This window comes from Cryptomeria japonica, chromosome 7 (genome assembly GCF_030272615.1).
Source record: "Cryptomeria japonica chromosome 7, Sugi_1.0, whole genome shotgun sequence".
Lineage (NCBI taxonomy): Eukaryota > Viridiplantae > Streptophyta > Pinopsida > Cupressales > Cupressaceae > Cryptomeria > Cryptomeria japonica.
Window position 1 is genome coordinate 386419144 of NC_081411.1, and position 23548 is coordinate 386442691.

Sequence of the window (23548 nt, forward strand, 5' to 3'; positions counted from 1 at the left end):
ATAGACGAAATAATTTTACCAAATTACACATGAACTCTTTATAGTATTGTCTAATCTAATGTTAAGTTGTTTGAGTAATAATTAATTCATGGATAATTATGCATTTTTTTAATCTTTTTGTTTTAAATTCACATTGTAGACTTAACATTGTAGATAAATATAGAGATATTATCTTTCAAAATGATTAAAATATGTTATCAATTAAATTATTTATCTTATAAAAATAATTATGAAATTCATATACATTTCTTCTAATCACATAATTATTATTATTTAGTTTCCATGTGGTAATTTATTTAAGTGTACCTTAATGTAATATTTGTTTTTTAAGAACAATAATAAAATGAAAGCGTATTATTTTAAATAAAAGTTCTAGTTTTCAATTGGTAGTGAACCATTATAGCTAAATGACAATAGTCAATTGTTTTCATGAATTTTTAAAAAATCAATTGATTTCTTTCCTTCAAGCTTATCAGATAAATAATGCATGGCATACTCAAAAACTGTAGTTTTTCTATATAAACAAGGATGGTAATCATCTAGAAGCTCTGGAACAGGTCTCACTTCCATCTTATTGTGTGGGTTGTAAAATGTAGCAATTGATGTTCTTTCCTTATTCGTGCTTGTCACTGCACGATGTTCAACACTCTTGTATCTTCCATTGCTAATTACCTGTCAATATTTATTATCATCATTTTCATTTCTATATAAATATTACAATAATATTGATACATATATATATATATACATATATATACATATATATATATATATATGTATATATACATATATATATATATATGTATGTATATATATGTATATATATATATATGTATGTATATATATGTATATATACATATACATATATATATATATATGTATATATACATATACATATATATATATATATGTATATATACATATACATATATATATATATATGTATATATACATATATATATATATATATATATATATATATATATATATATATATATATATATATATATATATATATATATATATAATTTTAATTAAAACAAAGCAAAGTTTAATTAAAACATTTTAAAATTTAATGTAAATCACTTCTATACACACCTTAAAAAATGTTTTCCATTTACTTATCATTCTATTTTTCAAAATAATTGGCCACTAAACCAACTCATGATAAAAATTTATAAAGAAAATATGTACCATTTACCAATGAAATATTGAATGGTATATACCTAATAGCTTAGGTAAGATGTAGGCCATGAGGTTCTCTTTTCATACAACTTGTTAGAAGCATGAAAGTGGACTTTATTAAATCTAATGAAAGCTTCTAAGATACAAATTAAGAGTGATCTAGACTTCTTTTTTTAATTCTTTCGCATATACTTGTAGAGGAAACTAATACATTCTATATACATTATCTAAATTGATTGAAACTTTTTAAATATTTTATAAATTGGATATGTAAATTGATTGAAGTATAATTAATGTTAATTAATAAAAAAAAAAATATACACATACACATACATTGATTTGAAATAAGAGATTAGAGTTTTGTGTGTCTTTGATAAGATATTGTGACAAAAGATTAAGAGTCAAGATCTAATATTGAATTTTAAATCTATAAGTTAAGAAGAATAAATCATGGGAATTAGAGGCAAGCTTGACTTTCAATCTACTATTCTATGGACAAAACATATGATCCTATATTACAAGTTTATGCTTTGTCTTTTCAAAAATAGGTGTTTGATACCCTCAAGAAATATTTGCTTATTATTTGATTTAAGAAAAATAAATGTGGTGCTAAAAATAATAAAGTAACCATTCATAAGAAGGTTGATACATTGTTTGATACAAGCAAACCTAATGTCTCAAAGTTGTAAATAAGCTTGGGTTGAAAACTAGGAACTATCCTTATATGATTGAAACAAAGAGAGGTCATCTAAGTCGCAACATAATGCAAATTGACATATGGGTTTAATCCAAAGTTTAAGGATGAAGTGATTATTGACATGATATGCCTAGATGTTTATTGTGTCTTGTATGTAAGTCATATCTCCATGTGAGAGAGATGAAATCTACTTTAAAGGAGAAATTAGTATATGAACTAGAATGATAAAGTCTTCACTTTGAACTTGTATATTAGAAGGTTTAAGATTTCCATGGTTAGAGTTTCTTGAGCCAAGAGACTTATTGATGTAATTGGAAAGTTTCCTCTTTTTTGCTATGTGGAAAGGAAGATCTTTTGGAGGTTGAGATAAAGACTTTACTTGGGATGTATACTCATCAAGAATAGTGAGAAATTAGTTAGTTGGTGAATCGATTCTCAAAGTTGTTCTAGGAGCTCAAGGGACTACTTCCTATGAAACTATAGAACATGAGACTCAATTGTTTTCCAAGTCCCCTTTTTCAAACATTGGGTTGTATTGTCAAAGTGTTTTAGAGGCTAATAAGGTTAAGTTGCAACTAAAGGTAGTCATAGAAAAAGGTGTGATTGGACCAATTACTTTTCCTTGTTTTTATTGTAGTTGTGGCAAATAAATATTAGACTTGGTGAATGTGTGTTGATAATAGGGTACTGAACAAAATTTTAATTAAAAATAGGCACCTATTGCTTCATATTCTAATTTATTGGATCAACTACATGACAAGAATTTTACAAATCTAGCTTTGAAATCTTGGTATTATCAAGTTCAAATTAAAGAATAAGATGATTGGAAATCAATGTTATGACTAAGAAAGAATTGTTTGACTAGCTTGTTCTATCATTTGGATTGTGAAATGTTCCAACTTACATTATGTGTTGGTATGTGGTCACTGATCATGTTGTTAGGCTTAAATTTTGGTGACTTTATCAGTTGTGTTTCCCCCCATATCAATTGACAAAGGAATGCAAGGGGAGTTACCTTGATAAATAAGTGGTTGTAGAATGTGAAAAATCATCTGATAATAATTTGCTCTTCATTGGATAGTAAAAACAAAGTGGATAGTTGTTTCTCAATGGATTTAGCCCACACTAGGTGAACCACATTAAATATTTGTGTTATTGTGAATTGTTATTTTTGCATCTTTTATTTTGTATTATAATTAATAATCTTTATTACTTAGATCTAGCTAAACCTTAACAACTAATATTAGAGTCGTGTATTTTAGTCTTTTCACAATAGATTTCAAATTCGAGTGGGGCAATGACAAAAAAATGCCAAGTTTAAAATTGAAATGTTCAACGACCAAAACTAACAGAGCTATAGAAGATGCAAATGGAAGACTATATATATCAAATGGATATTTTCTTATCGTTGGGTGGAAAAGAAAAGAAACCAACAAATATGATAGATCTAGAATGAGACCTTTTTCTTGATAGAAAGACACTAGGGACAATTTGGTTGTTGTTGCCAACATCAATGGCTTTTAATATATCAAAAGAAACAACAAAAATGGACCTAATGTCAACATTAGACAAACTATATAAAAAACCTCAGCTTCCAATAAGGTATTTCTTAAAATTTAATCAATATGAAGATGTCAAAAGGTGGGTCTATTGTTGATAATTAAAATGAGTTTAACACGACCACTAGAGTTAGTTAAATTATGTAAAGTAACTTTGATGATGAGGTTAGGTATCTCTTGATTTTGTGCTCATTTATAAAAAAACAATAATAGCTTGGTCATGGTTTAAAAGTAATTTTGTCTCTGGTTCAAACGTTTTAAAGTTTGATGATACTTTTAGCGTTATCCTTAGCGAGGAAATGTGACAGAAGAGCACAAGTGAGACATTAGGTAATGATTTGATTGTGGAAAGAAGGGGAAGATAGAGGGAGAGAGGAAGGATCCCAACAAATCATGGGAAATCTAAGGACATATCCAAATCTAGAGTAAGGCTAGACTATTGGCATTGAGGGAAGAAAGGACACCTGAAGAAAGATTGTTGGTCTTGAAAAGAAAAACAAGGAGATATACAACAAGAAAATAAAAAGGAACAAAATGTAACAAGTGATGTGTTGCAAGATGTTTTTATCCTTTCTTTAGATAATATTATTGATTCTTAAGTGTTAGACTCAAGGGTTTCATTTCATGCCACACCTCTTAGGAAAATATTTTTCAAACTATGGTTTAAGGTGATTTTGGACAAATTTATTTGGGTGATGATGAGCCATGAAAAATCATTGGAAAGGGTAAGATACAAATGAAATTACCAAATGGAAATCAGTGGTTTCTAAAAGAAGTGAGGCATGTTCCTGATTTGAGAAGAAACCTAATTTTAGCAAGACAATTAGGAAGTGAAGATTGCACACTTACATTTTTAGACAATTTGTGATAGGTCACTAGAGCTCATTAATAAAGCAAAAGGAGAAAAGGTAGATACCTTGTATTTATGTACTAGTAATTATGATTGTTCCATTTCCTTAGCTTCCACAAGAAAATATACATCATTATGGCACAATAGGCTTGGGCACATAAGTGAGAAAGGGATGAGGATTCTCCATTCTAGAAATTTATTGCCAAGTTTGAAGCAAGTTTATTTGGATGTCTATGAAAACAATGTTCATGAAAAAAGAGAGCCAAATTTATTAGAGTTAGGAAAGATAAGAAGAGTGGAAACTTAGGTCTCGTGCATTCAAATGTATTGGGATTGACTCGGGTATCATCTCTTGGTGGCTCTTATTATTATGTTACTTTTATTGATGATGCAACTAAAAAAATAAGTTTTTCATTTCCAAAAAAATTGATGTATTGCTTTTCAACAATGGAAAGCTTTGGTTGAGAATGAGATATGAAATAAGTTGAAGTCTCTCAAATTAGATAAAGGAGGTAAATACTGCAACAAATAGTTTGATAGTTATTGTTCATACCATGGGATTTGTAGATAAAAGATGGTTCCAAGAATACCGTACAAAAAATGGTGTGTTCGAAAGGATGAATGGGACAATCATGGAGCATGCAAGGAGTATGAGATTGCATGCAAAATTGCCATTACATTTTTGGGTAAATGTTATAAAATTTAAATTTACTTAATAAAAAGAGGGCTTTTAAGTTTCTTAGATGGTGGATTCCATAGGAGGCATGGATGGTGAAAAGGTAAACTACTCATTTTTTAAAACCTTTGGTTGTGAATCATTTGTCCATATTGGCATAGAAAATAGAACAAAGCTTGAGGCAAAATCCAAGAAGTATAATTTTATTGGATGTGGATTTATGGTTTTGGTTATCATTTGTGGGATTATGAAAATCACAAAATCGTTAGAAGTAGATGTTGAGACATGGACCAGCTAGGACTTGAACCTAGGACCTTCCATACACTGTTGGAGTACTCTACCACTGAGCTACTAGCCCCTTTTGGACCAGCCCATCATCAGTCCGGGTGTGGCTTATTTCCAACACCAACACCCCTCCTTAAGCCACACCTCTCGTGTGCTTGGGGTTCCTAGCCTGGACCTAGCTCTGATACCATTTTGAGACATGGACCAGCTAGGACTTGAACCTAGGACCTTCCATATGCTGCTGGAGTGCTCTATAACTGATCTACTGACCCCTCTTGGACCAGCCCATCATCGGTCCGGGTGTGGCTTATTTCTAACACCAACAGTAGAGATGTCATATTTAATGAGAAGGTCATGCACAAAGATCAGTTGCAAGGAAAGAAACAAGAATTTAAAGGAAAACACAAAATATATTGTGCTTGATGAAATCCTAGAAAATCTACTTGGATGATATCTTCCCCTTTAGTAGAATGTATGAAGAACATGTTTCTCATCTTAGGCAAGTGCTTTAATATTAAAATGTAAAAGGGAAACACATTCCCTTTTGATTGGTAAGAAGTATGAGTTTGCAAAACATCACTTGTCTATCTTGAGTATGTTGGGGCAATGGTTTGAATTACATATACCTTTTATTAATCACTAGAAGCTAACATTAAAGACATTAAGTATCAAGAATCCATGATAGCATCTAAATCCACATAAGCATCATTGACATCTAAACCAATACACCATGTATTATTAGTATTTGATTCAAGGCATTTTCCTTGTAGCCAATCATATTAGGAATTCGCTAGGATTTCCAAATATGATTTCCAAAGTGAATTCCTAATATGATTTCTAGTAAAAAATATTAGGATTTCTAAATATTTGGTTCAAGGCATCTTCCTTGTAGTTAATCATATTAGGAAACCATATTGGAAATACCTTCAAAATATTAGGATTTTCAAATGAACTTTTCTCAATTTTATATCTCATGTTTGAGGGAGTCACATATCTTCATTTCATGTCTTCTGACCATTCATTGAACTTAATTAAATTAAAATTTTAATTATATTATATTATATATTTTTGTTATGCCCTCGACCCTAGAGTGTGTAAATTATGTTATGATTAGTTGGCTTGTGGTTACCTTAACTCTTAAATAAATTACATAGTTATAATCATAATCATATATATGTATCTAGGTTATCTGAGTTATATTTAAGTAAGTTAGTCAGTCTAAGTGGTATCCAAGGCATAAGTATGGTATATATAGGAGGTATAGGTTATTATTATCATGTGAAGTATTGAGTTATCATTGAAGACTAATGGAGGTATCCTACTTGAAGTGGATTAGGAGGTTTCCCTCCCAAAAGTGGCAAATTATTATCAATTATTGGCAGCATATATCCCACTATATTCTTCTTGTGCAATTTAATTTATTACAAGCGATATCAAAGCATGATCTTGGCACCACGAAGGCAAGGCTTTTTCATCAATTTTGGAAGTCATTTTGGAAATCACATATGTTTCAATTTGAGTGAATTTTTTTCTGATGTTTAAAGTGTTTTTAAAGAACATATTGAAGCATATTTAGGCCAATTTTTAGAGGAATTAAAGCAAAGTTGAGTTATTGCAGAATTAGTGTTTCTGCCAAACTATTTTGTGAAGCACATATCTCTCAAATCTGAGTGACTTTATTCATAATTCTAAAAGTGCTTTTGAAGAGGTCATTGAAGAGTCTATAGTATATATTTCATATAAATTGGAGTAGAAATAAGTTACTTGTTAAAAAATTAGGGTTTCCAATAACTTCACTCTCAAGGCTACAAATTAGCTAATTTCTAGGACATTTTTTGGAAAAGTACTATCTAGGTGCTCCAAAGAGTAGCAAAAGAAGAAGAAAAAGAAAAAAGAACAAGAAATAGAAGAAAAAAAAAAAAGAGGTAAAAGAACAAGAGAAAGAGAAAGAGAAAGAACAAGAGCAAGAGCAAGAACTAGAACAAAATAAAGAGAAAGAGCAATAACAAAGAAAGAACAAGAAGAACAAGGAACAAAAAGAATAAAAAAAGAAAAAAAGGGATATGAAGAAGAAGAAAGAGAAAAAGTTAGCATTGAGGACAATACTTTTGAAAAGAGGGAGGTATTATTATTCTCTTGACCCTATAGTGTGTATTATGTTATGAGTAGTCGACTTGTGGCTACCTTAATTCTTAAATAAACTACATAATTAATTATTAACTATAATCATATATATGTGTTTAGGTCATACTAGGAGTTAACATTTAAGTATCTAAGTTGGCCTAGGTGGTATCCAAGCACTATCCAAGGCATAAACATGGTACATATAGCAAGTATAGGTTTGTTATTATGATCAAATTGAGTATTGAGATGTTATTGCTATTGGAGGTATTCCCCTCGAAGTGGCATATTATTATCAAGTATTTTAAGCATTTTTCCTATTGTATTCATCTTGTTAAATTTATTTCATTGCTTATATTTAAATTTTATTATTATATTTATTACTAAATCCTATTTCAAGAAGGGGACACTACAAATTGAAATTAGAATCAATAGATAATATGCCCACTTTAATTAATGAGTATCATGAAATATCCCCCTAGGATATTTGCTTCAAATTTTTCCAAATGTTCAAAGGAATTTGAGCAAACAATCTATATGCAAGTTGATTTCTTTTAATCAAATAGGTTATATTGTAAATCATGTAATTTTTTTACTAAAATCTGAATTAATAATGAAGATAAATCATTACAATCCTTATTTTTTAAACAAATATGAAATACCTCTATTTCTTCATATTTATGACTTCACAAATATACCTAGTTGTGAACTCTATCGCGAATCCACCTCCAAAGATGAATTGGGTTTCCATCCAACCCACCGAGAAATCCTGGAGATTTTTGTCCTCGGGTTTTCAAATCTGAAAGCAAAGCTTCCCAAAATTCTCCAAAAGAAAACAATGACCAAATATAAACCAAGCATAATCATAATGAGCCTCTCAATATTCTTTTGTAGCACATCCATGTGACCCTTTGTTTTCCTTATGCCTGTCTCTTCATATTCCTTTCCTTTGTCTCTTTGTTTCCCCTTTATTTGAATTTAAATGACTTTATTAATTATTCACTAAGCTCCATTAAGTCATTTTAATACTTTATTAAATAATTAAATTAAGTTGGCATTAAATTTGTTAAAATTTGACAACTTAAAATTTAATTATTTTATTGACTTCTAATGTCCCAAAAAGGGGATGTTACATATCATGAGGAGTACACATAGAGAAATCAAGTAAAAACAAAGTATGATAATGTAGATTTTGAGATCGTAATTATTGAAAAGGACTAAGCATGGATTACAGATCTATAGATTGAAAATGAATGAATTTTGGGAATATGAGCTTCTAGATAGATTGACTTTTAGATCCATTATCATGTTTAAAATGAGTTTTATTGATGCATTCAAAAATGTGTCTTCAGTACCCACAAGAAATGTTTGTGTAGTAATATCTAATGCAAGGAAAACATAGATGGTACTACATGTTAGGGTTGTGTGATATTTATTGCAATTCTATAGACATGACAAGTGGCTCTGAGGGGCATCACTTTGTCATTCTTGTTAGTTGGAATAGAAACCTATATTGGGAGGATTCAAGGAGGATCCTACATGTTCGACCAACCCCTCTTCCCCCTCCCCACACCACCCCAAAAAATGACATTTTTTTTGGTACTTCTGGTATTGTTTTTCTTGACTCAAGGTTTTGGTGTCCATGGTATTGTAAAACTACTTTTTAATGTGCCTAATAAAATTGTACATGTATAAGGGATTGGAGTAATGAGTTACATAGACATTTTACAAGTACACAAAGGGCTACTAAAATGCTATCAAATTAAAGGAAGAAAGTGTCTTGCATATGTGTTCTTGTGTTTGAATATTATTATATACATGTGCCTCCTCATGATGCTAGAGTTTTTTTCTAACAAAGGTTTCTACATGTATATGTGATGTTGTGTTTATTTATAATAATTTGTCGATTTCTATTTGTTTCCGTATGTAATATCTGAATGAGTAATCTAATATTGCATTAGATAAGGGTGACTGTGAATGTCAATGTGTCGCTAGTACTGAATGTCACTAAGAAATTATAGACAGTCGTATAACGTCCTCCTAACTATTCCTAAAATAAAACAGGAAAAAAAATTCAATATAAACTAAATCTGTAACATAAATTTGAAGTGGGCAGTACCTCAAGATGATCTCCGATGTTGATAACAAGAGCATCTGGGATGGACGGAATAGAAACCCATTCTCCACCCTTACGAACTTGAAGAGCTACCCATGGACACTTGTCATCTTGCAGCAATATGGTGATTCCAGATGCATCCGAGTGAGGACTTAACCCTAAAACCAGGTCTGGTCTTGGGCAAGGTGGGTAGTAATTCATCCTTACAGCCGCGCACAGTTCTCCAAAGCTTTCAACAAAACAACTTGGTCTTATCCCCAAACCTTGTGCTAACACACTTAGAAGCTTTTCTGCAAGTATTTTTGTCTCAAAAGCATAGTCCTGCATAGTCTCTCTGCATTACAAAATTTTCACACCATTAAGTTGCAATGCGTGCCAATATGCAGACCATTAAATATATGAGATTTGAATTCGAGAGCTGATTAACAGTAGAGTCACATTAAAAAATTGAAATAGAACACAAAAAATTGGCATTGATTGAATGTATATGGCATGTAGCGCCAGTTTTGGTGGTCTTGGCATACAAGACAAACTGCAAAAAGGCATAGCCCCATGGAGTTTCATGATGGGGGACAGGGATGGGATCAAGAGTCTAAATTTGGGAGGGCAAAGGGAACTGCAGTGAGTCATTGTGGGGCGGTACTGATATATAAATTGAGGTGAATTGAAATCTTTAAATAAAATCTATTGCAATAAATATGTAATGAAGAGAGGTGGTGGTACTTTGGGGACGTTTCCCATGGGAAAAAATATGATGTAATTGTTAGCATACCCAAATTTTTCATGGATTATGGGGAGGTACATATTGTTTTTTTTGGCATATCTAGATTTCTCAAATAAGTTGTGGATTCTTCTGTTTAGGTTATGGTGGGTTTCCCTTGAATCTAAATAAAAATATTTATGAACTCTGTTCTATACCTGAAATTTGCAGGAGTTGTTGGCCACAGTTTCATGTCCCTAGATTCAACAGGAAGGGTGAACAAGAACAAGATATCAGCCCAGTCAAGGCGTTGTTCTTCAGAGGCCACAAATGCCTGGCCATATCCTTGATTATTTTGCATCTCATACTTGAGCTTCTCTTCTAGTGGAAGCTGAAAGAAGCTCTTCACTACACTCCTCATTCTTTCCATCAAAGACCCAGGAATTCCATGATTTACTACCTGCATATACAAACACCACAAATCACAAAATTAAAGCCAAACTGAAGTAGATCAAGACTCTATGAAGGTTTAAGCTGGTGGATCTTACTTGGAAGAATCCCCATTCTTGGGCTGCTAATGCAATCTTTTCCAATTCCTTTGGGTTGTCATGTAGAATTGACATGTCAATTACAGGGACAGAATCAGATTCGCATGTAGGGAGAAGAAGAGATGGTCTGTCCTGTTCAGATGCCACGTACTTTTCAGGCACTATATGGGGATCCTGTAATGCCAATTCTTGCACAATTGGAACTGAGAGGCTTACAGGCTTTCCTGTACTGAGATCAGTTATGCTCATGGCTTTGAACATTTTTCTAAAGCTTCAGGGCAACAGCAATGGCAATGTGAAAGGCTAAGCAAAGTGGTCTTTACATAGAATTTGTTACACAAAGTGAGATGTATACAGAGTCCAGTCGGATCTATCTGTACAATGGAGATGCAGATGGATGAAAAATGCTCTGGGTATCTGGCTTTTGGTATAATACCAAAGGAAAGAGCTTAAAAAAAAACTGTTCAAATTGGCCGGCCTTATCTGGGACTGAAAATACCAAGCAGACAATCGTGCGTTAAGAAGATTAATATACATTAAACAAATCTTTCCGGACATTTCAAGTTCGATACTTTCTGTCTTTAAAGCTTAAACTAAAAAGGGTCTTTATTGAACTCTGTCTTTTCTGGATAATACCTAACACGTGAAGTCCAGGAGATGATTTCTTACCAATGCTTAGAAACAGCTCTTCCAAGAAACCATGAGAATCAAAACCATGGACGGGATACCTGATTAGAAGTGGCATTGGCCAAGAAGATCAACCAAGCAAAGGATAACTCGTGAAAGAATTTTATCAAGAAGTTGAGATTGTAAAATTATTTCTTATACTAATCTATGAGAGAAGATGTAAAAAGAAAAACAATCAAAACTATTAATAGGAAATTATAAGATATATAAAATACAAAATATTCAAACATAGTGATTATCATGTAAAAACATTCTGAAATACGAATCAATTATATTACCATCAACAATATCAATGCTCAAGCATTTATAAAAGAAGTCACTAACATACAAATATAGAGTAAATCAAACAAAGTATATTGGAAACCACTATTAAACCTCAATCTCTAACATCCAATTAATAGATAAAGCAAAGCATGAAATCATGAGTGGTAAACCACAAACCATAGGCTAATACCATGACCTACAAATGGAACCCAAATCAAAGATTCAAATTCCAATGCTTTCCTTAGTTTTGGCTTTACAAGCTAAAAATTAAATATTCTCTTAAGACCTATATCATATTGTCATAACCTTCTTTTTGGACCTTGGTATGACTTGTTATTATTATTACTATTATTTTATTTTATTTTCAATAAAAGTGGATTATTCCACTAAAAAAATTTATTAATATTTTTTATTTTTTACATAGGATTCAAAGAGCATACCGGAGGAAAGAACCATGGGAAGAAAATCTTCGGTCACAGCTCATAAAATAAACCTATAGTATCTAACATATCAGTTTATACACCCCACCCAAAACCACATACAAAATGCGGTCACAACACATATAATATCAGTTTTACATAAAGCCCATATGGCAATTTGCAAAAAAAAAAAAAAAAAACCCATCGGATAATTTTCAAATGCAAACTCCACAACTGCTATCAATGGAAGAAGACAAAATTTTCCAAAGCCCTGTGCCAAATCCCATGAGCCAAAAACCTTCCTACCAAAAAAGAAAGTATCAAAAAACCTTTGGAAAACACTATTGTATCAAATACCATGGGCTCAAACTCTCCTCCAGACAACGAACATGAATACTTGAAATGAAAGGGGAAAGCGAGAATAATTATCATCATAAAATTTTACATCAACATTATTCAAGAAAATCACATAACTATTGCTGCAAACCTTCCCATACCCTAGAAGGAATTTCCTCAAAACCCACCTCTTGCTGATTAGCATTGCTATCAATGGCTAAATTTGCCAAATAATCCGCAATCTCATTTACTTCTCCATAACAATGGGATAACAAGAAAGATTCAAACAATTCTAATTTTTGTAAAATGAGATCAAGTATATACTGCAAATTCCAACAATTCGATTTCTTTTTCATAACACATTGAATAATCACCATAGAATCACCTTCAATTATTAAGTCCTTAATTCCCAAAGAGATTGTCATATCCAATCCAAAAGACAAAGCATGAAATTCCGCATAATTGTTAGTTTTAAAACCAATAGCATGACACTTAGCTCGAATAAAATTTGCATTGTGATCATAAATTACCATGCCTACCCCAACCAGCCCGAGGTTGCCACGAGAGGCCCCATCAAAATTCAGTTTAAAGTGCCCCTGCGTAGGAGGTTTCTATCTAGCAGAGCCTCTCTTACCTATTGCATCATTCTTTTTTAAAATTGAACCATGAGAGGGTAAAACTGACAGCATCTTCCAAACTCTAATAACTCTACCATCACAGAGCGAAAAAAGAAGTAAGATTTTCCAAATTCTTATAAATAAACGACAAAGCAACCTCAGAGATTGAAGACTCATTTTTTAATAGAACCTCGGACACAGGAGAACTTGTTTTTTTAAATATCATGTTGTTTCGCTCTAGCCAAACATTCCAAATCACAATAGATGGAGATATGATCCAAAGGCATGCATCAAAAAGATGAAGCAAACATAAAGGGCCAAGATCTAAAATGGGAAATAAGATCCTTACCAATAACAAAGGATATATTTAACTTCTCAAACAACCACTGCCAACATTCATAAGCATAATCACAATGTAGGAACAGGTGTGAAGAAGATTCCAAATTTTTGTTACAAAGGACACAAGGGAAAACAACAGTAATGCCAAGCATGTCCAGTCTCATACCTGTAAGGACTCTATCCTGAACTACCAACCAAGCAAAGGCTCTAGCTTTAGGAAGACAAGCTGAATGCCAAAACAACTTATAAGGCCAGGATGATAAATCTTTAGCAACCATAAGAGAGTTGTAACCATCTTTAACAGTGTACTTATCAGAAATATTCTTTGTCCAAATAAGTTCATCCTCAGAATCAGAAAGAAATACAATTCTATCCCCCAAAATCTTCTCAAAATCTAATTTCATACTTTGATCAACATCTAAGAAATCAATTGAATTCCATCTAGCTAGCTTAAGGGGTCCACTACTCACAATTTCAAAATAATCTGCTACAAAAACACCCTAAAGGGAGGAAAGAATAGTGATCAGAGTGTTGATTATAATTAGAGAATGGCAGATTCCAATTGCCTTGGGTAACATTGGAATCCGCCCAAGGGGGCCAGCCCCTTTCTCCAACGTGTAGGGTTGGGCCCTATACCTCACTTCACTCCACCCTACACAATGAAACCCCACGCTATATGCATAATAACGTGCTTTCTTAAATAGGGCCGACCCTATCTATCAAGGCATTTTAGATTAAAGAGATTCAAATAAATTAAAAGTAATTTAATTTATATTAGGCCGACATAAAAAATATTTTGCATCACATATATATAAGACATATCTGCCTCATTCAAAATACAATTAATACACATCCTTCAAGTGAAATACATATCTGCTAATGATGCGAAGTTCACACATGCCTAAGGATGTGAAGTATACAATCTCATTAATGCAAAAGCTGGTGAAAGAATTTATGTGAATCATCCCTGCCAATTAAAGAAGCAAACATCAAGTTCTTGTTGTCATAAAGAAGGCTGAGTTGTTCCAGAATTAAAGTGTCAGGGTTATTGAATCAGTGCAGATCTAAGACACATCAAGAGTGCAGATCTAGGGCTTGAGTCTGAGTGCTGATTGGTATGTTGAAGGAGCAGACCTGATATACAGGAAAGTGCAGACCTGTGGTTGATTCCATTAGCCCTAAGAGCAAACATTTCAGACATCTTCAAGGACCTAAGATAAGTGTTGTAACTGTTATATGAATATAATCCATAATCAAATCTGAGGATCTTTTCTGGCTGGGTTTTTCCTCCTAGGAGGTTTTCCCAGGGTTACCATGTGTTGTTCTTATTTCTTTGTTCATTTCTATGTGATGCCTAAATCTAGAAATCTCTAAATCTTTCAGCTAATCAAACTAAATTCTAATTTCTGAGTTTATATTAATCCGAAAGTAGTAAAAATAACACAGAGGAGACCAATCCCTAATATTCACCAGAGGTGTGTGTCCAATCCATACTTCATCCCAAAATCTGATCTTTCTACCATTATGAACAATCTATGAGAGATGAGGCAAAATAATTGATCTACATTTACAAAGGAAATTCCAAATAGCAGAACCTGAAGGCAAATTTGAGACTTTAAAAATATACTCTCTTGGTCCATTATTTAAATATTTGGCAAACATAATTTGTGCCCATAAGGAGCTAGGTTTGTCATATAATTTTCAAACCAACTTAGCACCTAAGGCTAAATTCTGATTCTTGAGACTCCGAATTCCTGTTCCCCCAAGTTCCTTAGGCAAACATACCTTATCCCATGCAACTAAAGGGAGTTTCTTCTTACCATCTTTATTATTGTTCCAAAGAAAATCTCTAAGAGTATCCTGTAAACTAACAATAGCTTCTTTTGGAGACTTCAAAACAAACATGAGATATATGGGAACAACATTCAAAACTGACATGAGATATATGGGAACAACATTCAAAACAAACTTGATGAGAACAATTTTACCCGCCAAAGTTAACCATCTATGATTCCATGAGAGAATTCTTTTAGAAATGACTGAAATAATCTTATCCCAAAAACCAATCTTATCCTGTTTAACAAAGAAAGGAATCCCAAGGTAAGTACATGGAATATTTCCAGTCTCAAATCCCCAAAAGGATTGCAACCTATGTTGAATGATTTTGATGTATTAAAGAAGAAAATCTTTGATTTATCACAATTCACTTTCTGACCAGAAAATGATGCATAATTCTGTATTATTCCTTTAATCACTTTTGCCTCAACTAATGAAGCATGTCCAAATAACAGAGTATCATCTGCAAAGAGACAATGAGAAATACTTTGGGGAATATTTTGAATCCTTATACCATTCCAAAGCCCCCCCACTTTAGCAACCCTAATAGCCCAACTAAAGGTTTCAGCTAGGAGAATAAACAAAAAGGGAGAAAGGGGATCTCCCTGTCTCAAACCCCTGGAGGAAGTGAAAAAACCACAAGGAGAACCATTAATTAAAACCGAGAATCTTGGAGAAGAAATACATGCACGAATCCATTTGACCCAGGCCTTGGAAAAACCTAACTTCTCAAGAACAACACATAAAGCCCCCCACTCTACTCTATCATAATCCTTCATCATGTCTAGTTTAAGTATCATGGTCAGGCTTCTTTGGGTGGAAATAGAATGCAACACCTCATGTGCTACAATTGCACCCTCTATCGTCTCCCTTCGAGGAACAAAACCACCTTGCTCCAATGAAATGATCCTAGGTAGAATTTTTGTCAACCTAAGGGAAATTGCCTTCGTAAATATCTTATACAAAGTGTTACATAAAGCAATGGGGCGAAAGTTAGCAAAAGTTTAGTATCCTCTTTTTTAGGAATAATTACAATCATTGTAGTATTAATTTCTTTTAAAATAGACCTATTTCTCCTAGCTTCCTCGAGAGCCAATAAAACATCATTTCCCACAAAATCCTAACATTTCTAAAAAAATAAAGGAGTAAAACCATATGGTCCTAGAGCTTTATCCGAATTCATGGCAAAGACAACACTCTTAACTTATTCTAAGGAAAAGGGAGACATCAACATCTTATTGTCTTCCAAAGATACTAAAGGAGGAATATTAGATATAATATCATTGCTGAGATTTCCATTTTCTGAAGATAATAATGACTTAAAAAACCTAACTGCCTCTGAAGCAATGTCCTCTGGGTCTGTCAATAAATTCTCATTCTGACATTGAATACAAGATATCCTATTCTTAAATCTTTTAATCTTAGTTGAAGAATGAAAAAATTTTGTGTTCCTGTCACCATCTGAAAGCCATAACTCTCTAGATTTCTGTCTCCAATAGATTTCTTCTCTAGCTAACACCTCCTCAAGTTGTAATTTTAGTGACTTCAATTCATCAAAAACTTGTGGCACCATACCATGTTGAAGCACATGAGTATTAAGACACTCAATCATATCTTGAATCCTTTGTTTCTCCTGAAAAATGCTCTTAAAATGCGAGATATTCCATTCCCTAATATTCAATTTCAAATAACTTAACTTCTTAGTAATCTGAAACATACGAGAGCTAGAACAAAAAGGAGCAGAATTCCACCATTTCATAAGCAGATGCAAAAAGGAAGAATCCCTAAACCACATGGGCTCAAATTTAAATGGAGACTTAAAAGAAGCCCTATCCTCAATAAGTGAAAGGGAAATTGGAAAATGATCAGAACCCGAGACTGGTAGAATAGAGGAAAAGAATTCAAAATCTGAATCAATCCAATTCTTAGATAACAAAAACTGATCTTATCTCTCAGCAATCTGAGAAAAATCCCTTCTCATGTTTGTCCATGTGAAAACCCCATTCTGAGACTTACAATCAAAAAGGCTCATATCATAAATGAAATCCCCAAAGTCATCCATAATCCTTTTATTAGGGAAAACACCTCCTCTTTTCTTATCTAAATCAGTGATAGCATTAAAATCACCCCCAAAGATAATAAAGGAACCATGTCTTAAGGGAAAAGAAATCCTCTTTAATTCACCCCATAACTTACTCTTCCCTTGAATTCCTGACGGAGCATAAATGTTAAAAAGCCAGAATTTAACCTTCGAAATCTTGCTTATAACTAAAGTCAACATCCAATTTGTAGCAGATGCCACTAATTGTACCTCAATATTATAATTATTCCAAAGCAGTGCCAAACCTCCTGAAGCACCACAAGGAGGAGAAGAAAGAAAATTCCACCTTCTCCAAGATGAAAAAACCAAATCAGCAGACTCCTTTGACAACTTTGTTTCTTTCAACATAAAAATATCATACTTAATTAAGTCCATCTGGGACTTGATTAAGTGTCTCTTGTTAGGGACATTGCCCCTAACATTCCTAGAAATAATTCTCATTGTCCTCGAGGGGAGATTATTATTATTATATTAATTTTATGAGTAATGTTAGAAAGAAAAGATAAATTGAAATGAGGTTGAAGTTTTTAAATAAAAAGGAATTTAAGTGGTGACACACACATGAGGTCATAATTTATTTGAAAATTGCTTATTTTCTCAATATCCTAATTGAGCACATGGTATAGGAGAAATAAGAAGATTCTAAAAAATAAATTTTAAATTCAAAATATTAAGGAATAATTATTATATTTAGCAAATATATGACATGGGAGTTACAAAATTATGCTATGATAAGAATAATTATATTCATGGCATTTTTATGACAAAGGAGTTACAAAATGCATTTTGATAAAATGGAGAATTTGAATTTGAATTTTGAATGCATGGTCAAATGTAACCCCCACTATGACAACAATCATTTTTGCATGAAATTAATTTAGAAATTGTTTATTTTCTCAATATGCTATTTAGCACATGTTGTAGGAGGAAATGAGAAGGTTCTAGAAGAGAATTTCAAATTCAATTTTTGCATGTAACCCCCACTATAACAATTAATCATTTTGCATGAAATTATTTTGGGAAAAGAATATGGAAATCAATTAAAATGACTCTCTTTTCTATATATTGAATTCTAGATTTTCGAAAAAGGGGAGTTCATTGTTTTTGGATGATAAAGTAGTCTTGAAATTATTATGAATTTATTTTCAATATCATGTTAGTTGTAAGAGAAATTTTGTAGATGTGTTACAGAATTTTGGAGAAGATCATTACCAAGCTTCAAGGAGGAATTGTAGGAGGTCAGCAAGGTTCTTCATTCAAATCCAAGTTCTCCTCTTGCATATTCATTGCTTGTTTTTTCTTTTCAAAGAAAATCTTCTTCTCGTCTCTTTTAGAATTTTGCACTTTTTAGTTTATTTTGATGGATTTAATCAAATACATGTAACAAAATTGCTTTTCTATCAAAAAAACAAAAAATAAATAAATAAAATCTTCTTCTTTATTTTGCATGTAGGAAAAAAATTGGTTAATAGATTTATTTCAAAATATGCATATACAAATTCGAATATTGTTTAATCTGTTCTTCAATCAACTTTCTTTATTTTACAAAAAACAGATTTTTTTTTTTAGAATGGAATATATATATTAGAATAACTTGAACAAAATTAAATTTGTTGCCAAAGTAATCTTAAATCATAATAAAGAAAACAAAAATAGAAATATATTCAATAAATACCCATGTCTGTGGATTTTAGGAAAATATTCATGTCTGTGGATTTTAGGAAAATATTCATGTGTGTGGATTTTAGGAAAATATTCATCTATGTGCATTATAGAAAAAAATTCATCTCTGTACTTTTTAGAAACATATTATCTCTCTAGATTTTGGGGGAAAAAAAATTATTCCGTGTGCATGTATGAAATTTTTTAAAAAAAGAAAAAAAAAGAAGTAAATCTTGCCTTGATTAATAAATTAGTAAATTTACCTCTATATATATATATATATTAAAGTTTACTTTTTTAAAAAAAATTAGTTTATTTTTGTAAGACTAAATAAATATAATTTATTATATTATTAAAAGATTTTGAGTTGATTACTAATTTTATATATATATATATATATATATTGAGTTAGGAATTGTTTTATTAAAATTGAATTATACTTTAGAGTTTGTAATTAAATTTTAGATGTTTTCAAATAATTGAAAATTTTATTTATATTCTAAGTTGTTTAGGTAATTGAAATTTATTTGTATAATTAAAATAAGTAGTTCAAATTTATTTTTTTAATTTTTTAATTTTAATTTAAAATTAAAAATGTTTTAGAATATTGAAAGTTTTTTTGAAAGATTAAAATTAATAAGCTTATAGTTCTTTGAAATTTAATTATACACTTGGTCATTAAAAAAATCATTTAGGATTAGTTTATAATTATAAATTTTAATAATTGAAAATTAATTGAATTTAGTGAGAAATGGATTTATTTATTGAGGACTATTTAATAAAAAATGGTTTTGTGTTTTTTTAGATCTATTTAAAAGGGATTAATGAGACCTATTTATAATCTAACCTTATTAAAATTAATGAAAATGTATTTAAAATATCATATCTAGTTTTAGGAATTAGATTATTAAAATATTAAAAGAAAATTTAAGCGAAAATGGTCTAACTCATATTAATGGATACCTTATTAGATTTTTAATATGGAAAATTAAGTTGCAAATTTGAACTTTTTTTTTAAATTCTAAAGAGTTAGTATCTCCTCAATGATGGGAAAAGAGTCCCTTGGGTTTTGAAAAGATAAATATTGAACATAAGGCAAAAGGGTCAATTAACACTTGATAGATAATAGAGCATTAAGAGATCTATCATCTTGAATTAATCCTTCTTAGGATGTAGATATAATAGTTAATCTCCTTATTAAACAAATTAGTTTCACTTAGGAAAAACAAAGTAAAGGAAAATGTTATTGCACCAATGATACACCTATTCCATAGTTTTGGATCTTTTCATCAAATAAATAAATCCTAATAGTAAGTAGGTTCCCTCAAGACATTCAATATATTTCAAATATTTAAGTTCTTTATTTAATGGATTTCAAAACTACCTTTTGTATATTTCAATTAGTACAAGTATCAAAGGTTAAAGGAATTTGCCTAACAAGTAAATGTGTTTAGATTCATAGTAACCCTTTTAGGTATTTCAAGCAACATGAGTTAATGTTAGATCAAGATTTGCCTCAATTTGAAAAGTTGATTATTTGATTTGTTTCTTTATTAGATTCCAAGATATGAGTATACAAGGCAGTGAGAATAGTCAATTCTTTTAATAGTTAAAAACATTTACCTTCCAGCTAAAAAGAAACATAAGACTAGTAAAAAGAAAAAGTTACACTTAATAATACAAGTAATTAGTAAGGCTAAATTTAATTAACGTTAAATTTAGAGGTAAATAGTATAGTTAAATATTCATATGGTAATAGTATTAATTAGAATGCAAAGAGAGTTTATTCAAAACATAAATTGTTTTACCAAATGAGTTTCAAGAAACCTATTACGTGATCAGTTAGAAAATTAAATAACAATTCTAATGGAGGGTAATTTAAGGAGCAAACATTAGCTCTCTTTGAAGTATTTGAAATTGATAATGTTATTGTTTGTAGAATGTATCCAACGATGAAGTTAATGTTACTTCAAGTGGAAGGAGTAATTAGTTATCACTTTATAATCTTGCAAAGGTATTAGTTCAAAAGCAACTAGAAGTTTATTGATTAGAATTGTTTATTAGGTGACTTAATAGTATTTACTTGGTTAACTAGCAAGTGTTTAGACTCTTTTCTAATCTCTTTTTCAAACAATTAGTAATTAAGAATAATGTGGTTAATTTGAAGCTTATTGTTGAATAGTTGTTTTTCTTTTCCTTTCAACAAGTGAGTATTAAATTCATTTTCAAAGTATAATTATTTGATAATTTAAATTTTATTTCAAGCAATTTAGTACCTTTAAGTATTAGGATTCACATTTAAAGTAATTTAACTTTGAATTCATGAATCTTAAATTAATTCAAAGTTAAATTCCTAGTTAGATAACTAATTATTTATCTAACTAAGAATTTAACTTTGAATTTACATTCAAAGTAATTATCAAATAATTAGTTATCTAAGAAGCAATCTCGTACGGATTCGCTTGACTTCCCGAGGCTTTGGGTCAAATTCCAAGGCGGAAATCAAACTTCTTTATGTAATTATTTTTATACTCCTAAGGACGGCGACCTCGGTGCACTCCTAGTAGGGGAGTGTAGTCTTTAGAGAGTGGCTCAAGACCTAGATGGTCTCGATGAGTCTAAAGTCTCTGGCCAGAGCATATCCTATTCTTATGAATAGATGCCTACCTCGTTTGGGTAGATGCCTATCCTAGATTGGATAGATGAAATCGCATGTCTCGTATGGACAGATGCCTAACCCGTATAGTTAGATGCCTAGTCCCATATGGATAGATGCCTAACCCGTATGGTTAGATGCCCATGTCGGTTGGATGGATGGTTATCTCGTTTGGATAGATGTGCCTGATTATGTGATTGAATCAAACATAATTAAGAATAAGTAAGAATAAGAAATCAATATTTTTATATATAAAAAAAAATCAGTTGATTTTTTGGATTAAGTAAAGTGGGTTATTACACATACCTTGTCATAACCTTTCATATGTAATTGTGCAAGTTGGGCACTCCATTTTTGTTCCATTATCTCCATTCAAAATTCTCTATGATGGATCATAGCATGCATCATAAATTGGTCAATAAGTAGAGTCAACAAATGACTCCTCTCTTGTATGCTCGTACATGCATCATAAATTCTCTTAGACAATTCATTGTTGTAGATAGTTTTGCATAACAAGATGTTATCTTGCACACTTTTGCACAATACCGTAACAAAGTATACATGTGGTAATAATGATCCACATGTGGATATGCATGGGTATTGAATTAAAATATTGTCCTAGATGGTTAAAGTGATAGTAGAACTTCCTATGGATCTCATAACAGACTAAGTACCTAACTACAAAGCACTCCTCTATTTTGTGTTCATTATTGTCAAGTGTCCAAATAAGATCAAGTCTACAAATACAATGCTCTAACCTTGAACCAAATGTAAAAGGTGTTTGAGCCATATTCAGTGAGACAATTTTTATTTGATCAAAACAAGAAAAATTAAAGTGGGTGTCACTAGGTTATTTTCCCATTTTAGATATTACATTTGAAGAAGATGGGAACATATCAAATGACAACCATTCACATTCCTCTTCTATTCTAAAATTCTTATGTTTTACAATTCCTCAATTTCCTCGTTTCTAAATGTGAGATGTCCTAAATGAGATTAGTTCCTTGCATTTTATTAAATGATTCTAAATTGTAGCTCTAAAACTATATCTACATCGGGTCATGTAAGAAACAAATTCTAGGCATGTTGAGACAACCTTGCAAATGATCTAAGGAGAACATCAAGCTAAATGATAACTTGATGTACTAGGAAGAAATAATAAATACATCTCAAATTTCATAATAATGTTTTCAAGTAGAGATGTATTTTATTGCCAATGGTTCTATTACTTCCTTCTAAGTTGATCATTTAAGCTTTAAAAGATATCATCCTCGATGGATATCAATTTTCAACATGTGAGGAGCATAAATGGAGAAAGTATTAGGCTAAAGATGGTTACTATCAAGACCAATACAAGTACATCTATTGGGCATATAGTGTCCTCGATACCTTGTCTCTATAACTCCATGGACAGTTAGAGAACCTTGAATGAATATTTGTTATTCCCAAATGTTATATTTTCATACATATAATTTAAGCAACAATATTAATACATGAAATATGGCTGAAATATGAAGAGGTTGAATGCCAAGTTTAACTAAAATAATTGCATGTGAAACTCACCATGTTGCACCCAAGACTTTAGATAACATGCTTATGACAACTTTATCAATCAATCTCATTTTATAGTGCAAAACTCAAAGCCCCAAACCTCATAACTATATAATGTTAATAGTGGCATTAAAGATTGGAAGAAATATAATCTCTCTTTAACATCTAAAAATTAAACATGAAAGCATTATATTTCAAGTGTATTAAGTTCAACCTAACTCTTTCATAATCTCTTGTTTGCAAAAAGAAGCATATTCAAGCTAGTTCCCATGACCGTAACACTAAGCTAAGTATAAGTGAAAACAACTTCGGCCAAAGACTTGAAGGATGCATTTAATGCGTT

At 31.2% G+C, this 23548-nt stretch overlaps 2 protein-coding genes across 3 annotated transcripts in view; both read right to left on the bottom strand.

Moving 5' to 3' along the window:
- Positions 1-417: 417 nt before the first annotated feature.
- Positions 418-11226, bottom strand: LOC131067116 (protein SRG1). Its single transcript, XM_058002047.2, has 4 exons — positions 10738-11226; positions 10408-10649; positions 9493-9823; positions 418-672 (listed from the first exon to the last, which is right to left on the bottom strand). The coding sequence occupies exons 1-4, from the start codon at positions 10996-10998 to the stop codon at positions 418-420; spliced, it is 1089 nt and encodes a 362-aa protein (XP_057858030.2). The 5' UTR covers positions 10999-11226.
- A 957-nt stretch (positions 11227-12183) lies between these two features.
- The window catches only part of LOC131067122 (uncharacterized), a 146010-nt gene continuing 134645 nt past the window's right edge, over positions 12184-23548 (bottom strand). The window contains exon 5 of one of the 2 annotated variants that reach the window (XM_059209137.1): positions 12184-12409. In XM_059209137.1, the coding sequence (XP_059065120.1) occupies positions 12199-12409 (211 nt within the window). In that variant the 3' untranslated portion in view covers positions 12184-12198. The remainder of the gene's footprint in view (positions 12410-23548) is intronic. The other variant, XM_059209138.1, reaches the window with a different exon arrangement.